General features: G+C 42.7%; 1 protein-coding gene across 1 annotated transcript in view; it reads left to right on the top strand.

The window, feature by feature from the left end:
• MINDY4 (MINDY lysine 48 deubiquitinase 4) overlaps positions 1–9,039 on the top strand; it is a 74,661-nt gene extending 65,622 nt beyond the window's left edge. The window contains exons 12-13 of the mRNA XM_087917569.1: positions 2,016–2,088; positions 8,656–9,039. Coding sequence (XP_087773695.1) covers positions 2,016–2,088; positions 8,656–8,722 — 140 coding nt within the window. The 3' untranslated portion in view covers positions 8,723–9,039. The remainder of the gene's footprint in view (positions 1–2,015; positions 2,089–8,655) is intronic.
• Positions 9,040–13,014: the final 3,975 nt, after the last annotated feature.

Genomic DNA, 13,014 nt, shown 5'->3' with positions numbered 1-13,014 from the left:
CGTCCAGGTCACGGTGGTCTCAAAGGTGCTTTCTCAGGAGGCATCTGGAATTTCTTTGAAGACCTTTCGCTTCTCACCTTTGAAGACCTTTCGCTTCTCACCCTAGAAGCTTCTTCGGCTCTGGCTGGATGGTGAGGAAGGGGAGGGAATTTAGGAATGTCCAGTTGCCTGTTGAAAAAAAAAACAAAAAACCTTTGGGACACCGATTGATTGGATCACCTTGAAGTCCAAGCGTTTCTCAAGAACCTTCCCCAGAATAGGAGTCTCCAACCTTGGCAACTTTAAGACTTGTGGACTTCAACTCCCAGAGTTCAAGACTGGGAGCTGAAGTTTACAAGTCTTAACGTTGCCAAGATTGGAGACTCCTGATCCAGAATCACAATTCAGTTCCTCAGCGCTCAGCCTCTCTTATGGTCCCTCTCTCCCGGCCATACGTGATTCTGGGAAAAACAGAGCTTTGACCGCACGGAATCCTTGTCAGAAAGGATGGCATTGTCAGAGCATTTGCAGTGTGACTACTATTGTGAGACAACCCAGGAGCAAAACATGGCACCCAGAGGCTTAGACATTTAACGGTGGCTTATAGACAAGACATATACAGAAATATACGTGGTAGGAAAATGCCTGGCAAGCCATCAGTCTTCTTAACTCTGCACAGAATACCGTAATGAAGACAGGACATCAGGAGAGAGAATACACCCTCTAATGGCTGCCTTATATAAACACCTCTTAAAGGGGTAAAACTTCTGTGGACCCCCTTCTTAGTCTAAAACCGGCAGTACCTATTCTGATTCATCTTCATTGCATCAGCCTTAGAGCAGCTGGTCAGCTCTTAAATCTCAATACCTTCACAGGTGTCTCTGCTTTTTAATTTGCCACCTAGGTTTGCCATAGCTTTCCTCACGAGGACCATGCCTATTTTAATTTCATGACTGCAGTGATCTTGGAGCCCAAGGAAATAAAATCAGAGGGGACCATTCAAGGGTTGAAACATAGATGGAAGCCTCTGTCCATGTTGGTGCTTAAGACCAGATCCATTCCACAAACTTCCTGAGAGGCACAGGTGTCCCTCGACTTACAACTGTGATTCAGCCCAACATTTACGTTGCTCAGCGAGGCATTTGCTAAGCGAGTCCCGCCCCCGTTTTAAGGCTTCCCTTGCCAGACGTGTTAACTGAATCACTGCAGTGGTTAAATTAGTCAAACGGTGGCGAAGCGAATCCGTCTTCCCCATCGGCTTTGCTTGTCAGAAGATCGCAAAGGGGGATTATGTGACACCCACCACGGGACATTTGCATCCGTCGTAACTATGAGTCAGTTGCTAAGCATCTGAATTTTAATTGTGTGTCCACGGCAGTGGTGGGATTAAAAAAAAATAAATTTTTTTTTTAAACTACTGGTTCTGTGGGCATGGCATGGTGGGCGTGGCTCGGCGTGGGACTCAACCAGTGTAACAACCGTCTCGGCGAGTGCACGTTTTGTGCATGCATGCGGACGATTTGCTACTGACCTTCCCTTGCAATCCTGCACTCTCCCTATGGCTTCAACAGCTGACACAGGGCAATGCGCTGTGCCACGCGGAGCAGCTGAGCTTGAAATCCAGTAAATAAAGATCAGTATAGAACCGAGGCAGGCGGGCGGGCCCAACAGCTGATTCTCGGAGAGAACCAGTTTGCTCACAGATGATCCTTGGAGCTACCAGTTCAGTCAAACCGGACCGAACCGGTAGAATTCCACCAGTGGGATGCTGCAACGGTCACAAGTGTGCGAAATGACCTTTTTTTTTTTTCAGCGCTGTTGTAACTTCGCACGGCCACTAACTGAACTGCTGTAAGTCAAGGGCTACCTGTAAATCTGTCTACTAGATTCATAACCGCTGGTAGTATTCACCCCTGTCTCCTTTAAACCAGGGGCGGGTGAATTCCGCCGACAGTCGCCGTGTCGTTGTGGGCAGACGGATCAAGATGGGGTCGCTAATTGAGGGCGATGAATGCTGACCACCTCTGTCTCCACAGACACCTCACAGCTTTATGGGGAAAGCCCAGAGGACGACCTCGTTTCCCCTTTGGAGCACTGCATCCGGACGAAGTAAGCGCCACTCCCCTTCCCCATAGCAGAATAACAGAGTTGGAAGAGACCTTGGAGGTCTTCTAGTCCAGCCCTGTGGTCAGGCCGGAAAGCCGATACCCGCGATGGCGAACCTATGGAGCATGTGTGCCAGAAGTGGCACGCGGAGCTATTTCTGCCGGCCGGCGAGAGGTTCCTCGGAAGAGCCGCACTGCGCATGCGCGCGCCCCGCCAGCCATCTGATTGTCGGGCATCTGCTGTGCACGCCTGGGGGGAGACCTGTGCACGGGAGATGCGTGCCCATATGCAGAGCACACCCATAGGGTCGCATGCGCAGGGGGAGGGGCGTCCATGTGCGTTGCATCATGGGTGCAAGCGCGCGCACTTTCATGGAAAAGCTTAGCCCCCCCCCTGCCCTACACCATTGCAATCAAATGGCTGTCCAATCTCTTCTTTAAAAGCTCCAGTGTTGGAACATCCACAGCTTCTAGTGGCAAGCAGTTCCACTGGTCGATTGTCCTCCCTGTCAGGAAATTCCTCCTTATTTCTGAGTTGCTTCTCTCCTTGATGAGTTTCCACATGTTGCTTCTTCTCCTGCCTTCAGGGGCTCTGGAGAATAAACCGACCCCTTGCTTTTTTGTGACGAGCCTTCAAATATTGGGAGACTGCTATCGTGTCACTCCTCTTAGTTAAGAGTAGACCTATCTTCGTATGCTTTAACCTCCTGTCCCCTAATCATCTTAGGGTGTGTGTACATACATATACATATATACTCATATACACACACGTAAATTTACATTTAACCACACGTGTAAATTTACGTGTGTGTGTGCGCAGTGTGGATTCCTCTGCCCTTCTGCAGAGTTTCTGTTTTGTTCTAGTCCTTGGCTTGCAACAGTTCATTCAGTAAAGGCCGTAAAATGGGGCAAAATTCATGTCACAAATGTCTCACTCAGAGGCAGAAATCTTAGGCTCCGCTGTGGTTGTACGTCAAGGACTATCTGTATTTCTTTTTTTTTCCCTTTTTTTTTTTTACCCAAAAGTCACGTACCTTTGGGCAATTAATAAAGGCAATGTGGTTTCCGTGCCCTTACGCAGAATATCCTGTTCTGTTCTGCTCTTCTTTGTTCTCTACTCCACTACTATACAATTCCTATACTGTTGCATCTATTCACACTGTTGCCTCTGTGTCCCTTTGTACCAGCGTGCAGCAGCGATGCGGATCGCACAATCACAATCTCTTCTTGGCTTTCCAGGCCGCCTTCCTCACCCCTTTCCTTGCAGACATGGGGTGCAGATAAATAAATCTTTCCCCTTCGTTCTGATTCCCCGTACACATCAAAGGTGTGTACGCAGCAGACGCCCTTTAGCTAAAATATATTTTAAAAAATGGCTTCTATGGCAACCGGGAAGCTGCATGGCTCCAATCACCTCCATTGCCAATTATTTCCCGTGGATTTTATTATGATCATTATTTAGAATCCTACAAGGGGAAGAAGTGGGGGGAATTGCTGGGGTGTTTAGCGGTCGCAGATGATTTGGTGGGGAGAAAAAAATATAATAAATTTCATAATGGTCTCCGGAGTTTGCAGATTGCAGAATGGATTTTTTTTTAAATTAAATAAAAAACAAAACAACACAAAAAGAGAGGTGTTTTCTTTCTTTTTTGTTTTCCAGAAGACTTTTTAGAATATCTGTGCACCCGGCCTGGGGAAAACTTAAATTTTTGATCTCTTTGTGAATGATAACCTTTTGGAAGTATTTCACCCCTGGGCTCCAATCACACACCATTGCAAAGTCACTAGCGTCTGCAGATTCCTTGGCTTCAGGTCCTTGTTAATTCAACTCTCCGAAATATCCTTAAGAAGTTGAATTAAGATCGAAAAGAAAATGGAACGTGGATTTCCTTGATCTGTTTTGATCGGACAAATACATTTCATTGCCCAAAGGAAGGCTCGTCTTGTCCTCTTAATCCTTCGTTGTTTTCTGTCTCCAAGGGAGGAAATAACTCGGGTTAACTCTACCCTATCCAGAAAAGGCTACTTCCGGTTTTTTGTTGTTGTTGTTTATTTTTCTCAAATATGGATTCCCCTCCTCCTCCAAACGAAGACCTGCCTCTGTTAGCATTTATCTTGCTTGAATTCAAATCTGTGTGATGCAAAAGATTTGTTTCCAGGGGCAATAAATGTTCCATAAAAGTTCCCATCAAAGCTGACAGGCCTAAAGGGAGAAATAAATATATATATTTTCTGAGGTTCTCGCGGGTATTTGTATGTGGATCTTTGGTTGTTCAGGTTTTCTCCCGCGTAAGATTCGAAGTATCTAGGCATCTTCATCGAAACGTTGCCTAGATACTTCGAATCTTACGCGGGAGAAAACCCGAACAACCAAAGATCCAAATATATATATCTATATATAATTTGATGGCTGACGCTTCCTAGCAGGGTTTGATGAAACCAGATAAATTACACTTTGTGTTATGTCTCCTCTTGGAGGTCCAAACGAACAAACACAAAGCAGCCGTTTCACAATCAAATCAAACTGTAGAAAATAACAAGATAACGGCTGGCAGAAACTGTTAGGACTCCCCTTCCAAATTCAAACAAACAGAGATCTCTTTGCAGTAACGTCCTCATTCAAAATAGACATTTTGTTTCTGGCGAAAGGCACCAGCTCAGCTGTGTCCTTTTATACCCATTAAGGCAACGTGCTAATTAACTGGCTTGCCCTTCAGATTAACGTTCCCTGGTTCTGACATCAATCCACGATCTAACAGTCATCAGATTCAAAGTTTCTTAACAGGGCCGATCCTGCCAATCACAACACTTTGTGTATTTTTTTTTTTCTTTCTCCCTTCAGATAACTTTCGGGAAACTCTGGGGCTTGGAGTCTGAATATGCTAGCTAGGGAATTTTGAGAGTGTTGGGGAATTCTCCGTGTTTTCCACCTAGGGAATTTGGGGAATTAAAGGGCTCCATTTTGGGTTTAATGTTCACACATTCTGGCTTGGGAAATCTGGGAATTAGTCTATACACGATTCCTTGGGAATTCTGATGTCCACCTAGTCCGGCTGGGGAATTCTGGGAGGATTTGAACTGCATGCTGACTTGTTGACTTTTTGCATGAAAGAGAAAAAAGTGAAATTATATACGGTTTTCAAGATTAGGAAAAAAAATGGACTGTAGAAAAGAGATAAATAATGTCGTAACCGCAGAGTTGTATAAATTTGTACTCATTCTTTCGGCTGCTGTAAAAAATCAGATCAGAGTTGGAAGGGACCTTGTAGGTCATCTAGTCCAACCCCCCGCCCAAGCAGAAGACCCTACATTTCTGACAGATTTAGAACAATATTCTATTGTTGGAATGGAATGGAACGGAACAGAACAGAATAGAAAATACGGAATGGGATGGGATAGGATAGGATAGGATAGGATAGGATAGGATAGGATACGATAGGATAGGATAGGATAGGAAATGGAGTATGGAGTATGGAGTATGGAGTATGGAGTATGGAATAGAATAGAATAAAATAGAATATGGAATAGAATAGAATGGAATAGGAAAGAATAGAATAGAATAGAATAGAATAGAATAGAATAGAATAGAATAGAATAGAATAGAATAGAATAGAATAGTAAATGGAATATGGAATATGGAATATGGAATAGAATAGATTAAAATAGAATAAAATAGACTAGAATAGAATAGAATAGAATAGAATAGAATAGAATAGTAAATGGAATATGGAATATGGAATATGGAATAGAATAAAATAAAATAAAATAAAATAGAATAGGGAATAGAATAGAATAGAATAGGGAATAGAATAGAATAGAATAGAATAGAATAGAATAGAATATAGAATAGAATAGAATAGAATGAATGGAATGGAATAGAATAGAATAGAATATAGAATAGAATAGGAATAGAATAGAATAGAATAGAATAGAATAGAATAGAATAGAATAGAATAGAATAATAGAATAGAATAGAATAGAATAGAATAGAATAGAATAGAATAGAATAGAATAGAATAGAATAGAATAGAATAGAATAGAATAGAATAGAATAGAATAGAATAGAATAGAATAGAATAGAATAGAATAGAATAGAATAGAATAGAATAGAATAGAATAGAATAGAATAGAATAGAATAGAATAGAAGAATAGAATAGAATAGAATAGAATAGAATAGAATAGAATAGAATAGAATAGAATAGAATAGGGAATAGAATAGAATAAGGAATAGAATAGAATAGGGAATAGAATAGAATATAGAATAGAATAGGGAATAGAATAAAATATAGAATAGAATAGAATAGAATAGAATATAGAATAGAATAGGGAATAGGGAATAGAATAAAATATAGAATAGAATAGAATAGAATAGAATAGAATAGAATATATATCCAGTCTCTTTTCGAAAGCTTCCAGTGGTTTCTCCAAAAGAAAACCAGAAGTCATTTTTTAAATATTCCCCTTTCTCTTTGATTTCTGAACCGTTGCACTTTTCTTCTTTCTTTTTTCTTTTTTCTTTTTTTCATTCTCAGCATTTGTTCTTATTAGTTTTCCCCTTTCGCTTTAAAATTCTAATAAAGTTATTATTATTTTTTTATAAAAACCAAGAATGGCCTGCTTTATAATATATAAAAACCAAGACCGGCATGCTGATATGTTTGGCTTTAGTTTAAAAAAAAAAAAAAGAAAAAAATCCCCATCTGTGCCAGGGAACTGAATTATTTCTGCATTCCTTTTATTTGCCCGGAGAATAAAGTCCTCTTTTTTTTCTAGGAGAAATAAATCACTGTCCGATACAAACACAATCATCATTACCATCATCATCATCATCATCGTGTACAACGTCTCCTACAGCAGTCGTGGGAGTTCAGACAGAGACCTTTTTTTTTGCAGCTTTCAACGACTTTTTAAAACGGTAGAAATTAAAACCGGCTGGGAGGGAAGATCACTGCGGCTGAACTCGAGGCCACTGAACCTTCGGAGGGTCTTTCTGGGGTTCAGTTAAGGTGGCCAGCAATAGCGTTCCAAAAAGCTGGGTTCTCCTGCCCCACTTTTCGTCTCTTTCTCTGCTTCCCAAGAAAGATTTCAATAGTGTCCGTCAATTTGGCTCTCCTGGAAGCCTGGGCCATAAAGAAGCATGAATGGTGGGCCTTGTTAAGAGAACAGCCAGTCCTGGCTTCTTGGAGCCTCCGTCCTGCAGGCAAAGGGCGCCAATTAGGAGATGCCGGCTAGGCCCCCTTGTCCCCGCTGTCGAGACACAGAAGCTGGGCCGTTGAATAATAACCGTTTGGGTTGTTCCCGCCAGAGGCCAGGTTGCCTTACTAAATCGTAAAACAGACTGTCTGAGATGTGCAGTGCCGTCGTGGATTCTTGCAAGGGTGGGTTTTGCACTTCCAGTCCATGGAAGAGAGGACTGGCCAGCCAGGAACACAGTGTGCAAATACACACAAACACTACACACACACACTTTTGGCTTTGATCCTTTCATAGATTTATCTCGCGTGCTTTTTATCCAGAGAACAAACCTTTGGAAGATCTGTCCTTGCTCAGAAGAAATATCCAGCGTGGGTTTTGGGGTTTGTCTGTTTGTTTTAATTGCAAATAATCCTCATTTTAGGACTGTAATGGAACCCATTCCTAAATTGTGGTGGTTGGGAAACAGAGATTGCCTCACCTATGCAATCACTAAACAAATGGTTATAAATGGAGTATAGGTGAACCCTGACTTACAACAGTTCATTTAGTGACCGTTCAAAGTTACAACGGCACTGAGAAAAAACAAACAATCTACGGTCGTTTCCTTAACGACTGTTGCGGCATTCCCCCATGGCCTCGTGATGAAAATTCAGGCGCCTGGCAACCGGTTCATATTTATGATGGTTGCAGTGTCCCGCAGGGTCACGCGATCCCCTTTTGCGACTTTCTGACAAGCAAAGCCCAGGTTTCCTTAACAACGGTGCTTCCAACTTAACAATTGCAATGACTCACTTAACCATGGTGACTATAAAAAGGTCGTAAAACAAGGCAGAACTCGCTTAACAACTGCCTCGCTTAGTAACAGAGATTTTGGGCTCCACTGCGTTTGTAAGTCGAGGACCATCTGTATCTCCTTTCTACTTCTCCACTAAAACCTCTTACAAACTCCTGCCCATTTTAAGCCTTTCTCAGCTTTTCAGCAGTGGTGGGATTCCAAAATATTTTACTACCAGTTCTGTGGGCATGGCTTGGTGGGCGTGGCTTGGTGGGCGTGGCAGGGGAAGGATATAACTGCAAAATCCCCCTTCCCTTCCCTCCCCACTAACCTGCTTTCCAGCTCTGTTCTCCTGTGCAGGGCAACCAAAGAAGACCCAGCCAATCAGCTGGGACTTAGGAGGCGGAGAATCGATGGGGGCGGGGCCAACCAGAGGTGGGATTTGCCGGTTCTCTGAACTACTCAAAATTTCCGCTACCGGCTCTCCAGAACTGGTCAGAACCGGCTGAATACCCACCTCTGCTTTACAGGGAATTGTTGGAGGTGAACCACTTTTGGGGACACTCCAAAATGAATCTCTGCTTCTTTGGGCCTTTCAGGTGGAAAGGAGCCAAGGGTCAATTGAAACGGCACAGAGCCCATCTTGTGACGGACGTCTTCCAGTAAAACCAGGCTCCACCCGCCAGAGGGATCCCCGGGGCATTTCTCGTTGCCTGGCCCCCGATCGGATGCAAACCCACCGAAGGACCTTCGTCGTGGACCACCCCGGCTGTAATCCCTCCTTTGCGGCGTCCGAGAAAAGGTGGCTGGGCTTCCCCTTCGAGCCTCCAATGTTAAGGAAACGAGAAGGTCAACCCCCCAAACCAAGGGGAAAAAAGAGCAGTAAATTTGTCCACATCCCATCAAATTCCGTTGCTGAATCCTTGCCACATCCTGTGATTATATTGGTTGAACAATACCGATGGCAACCCCCTTTCTTGTTTTTTTTTTTTTAAAAAGCAAGTGATGACAACAATCTCTGGGTCCATTTTAAAGCTAGGAAGCCAAAATTAAACAAAACAAAAAAAAATAAGAGCACAATTAAGATCTTGTTCCCAAGGACGTTTCGTTTGGGGAGTCTAAAATAGTTTGGAACCAAAAACATCACTGCCTATTCTTTTTTCTTTCCTTTTGTTTTATTTTTAAATAATTGAATTGTCACCTATCTTTAATTCGGTCCTTGGAACTCTCGGCTACTAGAGAACTAAACCGGCAGGGCCATCTCTTCTTTTGTAACCGAAGCTTGCCTTTTTTTAGGCGCGAGATGTAGTTTGCCAAGGTGGTCCTGGACCTCTGGTTCTGTGTTGTGGAAATAAAAAGTCTGCAGTCTATTTATTATTTTATCTCCGTGGAGAAACCGTTTGAATAAATCATACTGGGGTCGCTCTCCATACATGGATTTTTACTATTTAGGCCAGGGGTCTCTAACCTTGGCAACTTTAAGCCTGGAGGACTTCAACTCCCAGAATTCCCCAGCCAGCTTTGCTGGGGCTTAAACTTGCCAAGGTTGGAGACCCCTGATTTAGGCGGTGCTTCTCAAACATGAAGAGCTTTAAGATGTGTGGACTTCAACTCCCAGAATTCACCAGTTCTAATATTGAAGCCGGCTCATGCCTGGCTAGGGAATTCTGGGATCTGAAGTCTATCTAGTCATGCTGGCCAGGGAATTCTGGGAGTTGAAGTCCGCACTTCTTAAAAATTCCCAAGGTTAAGAAACACAATGCAGGATAATCTATGCCCCAACTGTACAAGTAGTGATGAAGTTGATAACGGGAATTATTATTATGGCACGAACTGCCGATTTTTCTTCCTCACCATGAAAATGTTGACATATTTCACGGATAAATCAACTGAATAAATGGTCCAAATAAATGCTGGGAATTTGGGGCCACACGATTGGAGACCTAATTTGGCACAAAAAGCGATTCCGTTTTTATTACAAGGGTTTACAGAGTTATCATCCTCCCGCTGGCTATCCGTAGGAATAAAATGATCAAAGAGAGCAATTGGTAACTGGGACGACAGTGCAATGCGATGAATTCTTTCCTCATCCACTTCCTAGGTTCATTTGGGTATGAGAGCCACCTTTCAGAAAAAGGAAAGGAATTTAGGGCTCCCTTTGATTTTGAGAAGGGACAAGATAGGGTAAAAAAAAATGCAAGCTAAATTACATGCTCCTTTCTGTGCCTTAAGTTGCAGAACCGCAGTAGAGCTGCCTCTGCATTTTTTTCCAGTCATGTTTCGTCTTGAGCTTCTTATCTCAGTAAGATTAAAATTCTTTCCCCCTGCAACGACCGCGTTAAAAAAAGATTACAAGACTGTTGTGTATAAATGTAAGTGGTGCTACCTGGATTTTCCTTTCCCCCCATTACTGTAGACTTAAAAATGAATGTAGAGAATATTAATATGTCACGGTGTAAATAAAAAAAGAAGGCTTAATATGAAAAAAATAAAATAAAAATGGAGCTTTTCTTTTCTTTTCTTCTTTTTTTCCCCCCGGAAGGAAGGTTGTTCAGGAAACCAGAACACAAAAAACAAATCCCAAACCTGATTAGGGGTGGCTGTAGAGGGGAGCGAGGTCAAAAAAGTCAAGATGGTCGATACGTCTGCACAACTGGTGCTCAGGGGGAAAGGGGCGGGGCTTAATCTCTCTGTAGCCATGGCTGCGATCTTGCCTGTTTTGACACCTTGGGCTCTCCCAGCATTCTGAAGGCTGAGATTTTCTGAAAGCAAAATCCATCCACCCTAATTTTAGGGTGACATGTTGTCCAGAGAAAGCATTTTCAGGCGATTTCTAGAGTTAATTTATAAATCACAACAGGGAGCTTTTGCCTGTTTACGAAAACCCTGTTTGAAAAAAAAAAACACACTATTTGAGTTACTGGTTTGGCAAAACCCTTGTCCCAAATGCCCACAAAGTTTACCAGGATAACAGAGTTGGAAGGGACCTTGGAGGTCTTCTAGTCCAACCCCTTGCATAGGCAGGAAACCCCTATGCTATTTCAGACAAATAGTTGTCCAATCTCTTCTTAAAAGCCTCCAGTGTTGGAGCACCCATAACGTAATCAGTCATTCCACTGATTAATTGTTCTCCCTCTCAGCAAATTTCTCCTTAGTTCTGGGTTGCTTCTCTCCTGGATTAGTTTTCATCCATTGCTTTCTGTCCTGCGCTCAGGTGCTTTGGAGAATAGCTTGACTCCATCTTCTTTGGGGCAGCCCCTAAGATACTGGAAGACTGCTCTCCTGTCTCCCCTGGTCCTTCTTTTCATTAAACCAGACCTACCCAGTTCCTGCAACCGCTCTTCGTATGTTTTAGCCTCCAGTTCCCCTAATCCTCTTTGTTGCTCTTCTCTGCACTCTTTCTAGAGTCTCAACATCCTTTTTTACATCGTGGCGACCAAAACTGGATGCAGTATTTCAAGTGTGGTGCAGGGATTCAAAAGTGGTACATGGATTCCATGACTAACAACAGACCATTCTAGGCTACAGCAGCACTGAAAAAGTGGCCTCAGAATTATAACCATTGCATTATAACCCCATGATCAAATGATCAAAATTCAGACAGTGGGCATCTGACTCAATTAATGACGATTGCAGAGTCCTGGGGTCATGTTAACCATGTTAAGTGAACTACCTTTAAATTAAGTGTGTTGGACTAAACTTGTATTACAGCCTTTTGAACCGAGGACTTTCCAGTCTCGTTGTGAAGTCCTCCTTTCATGTCCTGTGGCAGCCTGTTCCACTGGCTAACACCTTGTTCAGTGCAAAAACTCTTGCCATCTACTTTGCATCTGCAATGCACAGCTGCTTTTCACAAACCCATTTCAACACCAGCCCGATCAACTCAATGAACCGTTGAATCAAATTTCAGAAACACCAGAGCTTTTCAAGAAGAGATTGGATTTGTCCTGGCTGGGGGTTGGACTAGGAGACCTCGGAGGTCCCATCCAACTCTGTTGCTCGGTTAAATTTCAAAGACTGAGTTGAAAACGTGGCAGTCTTCCGCACCATTGGTGTGACTGATCTTTAAAATCATTATTGCGCACTTTTGAGCTCCTGTTTGGTTGCATCATCTGGACAACAAATCTTTGCAAAAGTTTTCATGCCACCAAATGCCCACCCCCTCTTTCTTGCTCTGTTTTCTGAGTTAATAACGTGAAGCAGCCTATATTATAATTGCTCTGTTAGATGCATTGTCAAGGTTAGGGTCAAGGCCAATTCACCGTATGAGAACAATCCTCCTATCGCTAAACACAATACCAAGTTCCTGTTTTCTATACACATCGGAAGAGGATGTTCCCATTGGCATCTGTTTAAACGGATACCCTATGGGGTAGCAGCTGTTTTTATATACCTTGTGATTAAAAAAAAAGATTACCAGGGAAATAGAAAACAATTTACACTCGGTGCAGGAATTAGAAAGTAAACTACAGGTTTTCAAGAAGAGATTGGACAACAACTTGTCCAGAAGGGTATAGGGTTTCCTGCTTGAGCAGGGAGTTGGACTAGATGACCTCCAAGGTCCCTTCCAAATCACTCCTACTCCAAGCAGAACAACCAAAGTATGACAGAATCGAGGCAGAGTTTTGCGCTTAGCTTCCCTGAATATCTGTGGAAATCTTAAGAGTAAGGTACAGATTTGATTTATGACGCTCATAGATCCTGTCTATTATTATCATAAGTCATGACGTTTGTGAAGTGAGCGACAGACTTAGTGTTATGACTTTTTTCTTTTGCTTTGGTTGTTAAGCGAACAAAAGCCGGTAAGTATCTACTGAGAGACTAGAAAAAGCAAGATAGGAATAGAAGATCATCATGGGAGAAAAACATCTGTTTCTCAGACTGCCAGGAGTTGAAAACAACTGGATGGCACATAATTAATTAATATGCTCACCCTCAAATTATAAGTACAGGTGGAC

The sequence above is a fragment of the Pseudonaja textilis genome, chromosome Z, assembly GCF_049901715.1.
Source record: "Pseudonaja textilis isolate UNSWEBS1 chromosome Z, rPseTex1.2, whole genome shotgun sequence".
NCBI classification, from domain to species: Eukaryota; Metazoa; Chordata; class Lepidosauria; order Squamata; family Elapidae; genus Pseudonaja; species Pseudonaja textilis.
The sequence above is the reverse complement of the archived record's forward strand: the minus strand, read 5'-3'. Positions and strand labels throughout refer to the sequence as shown.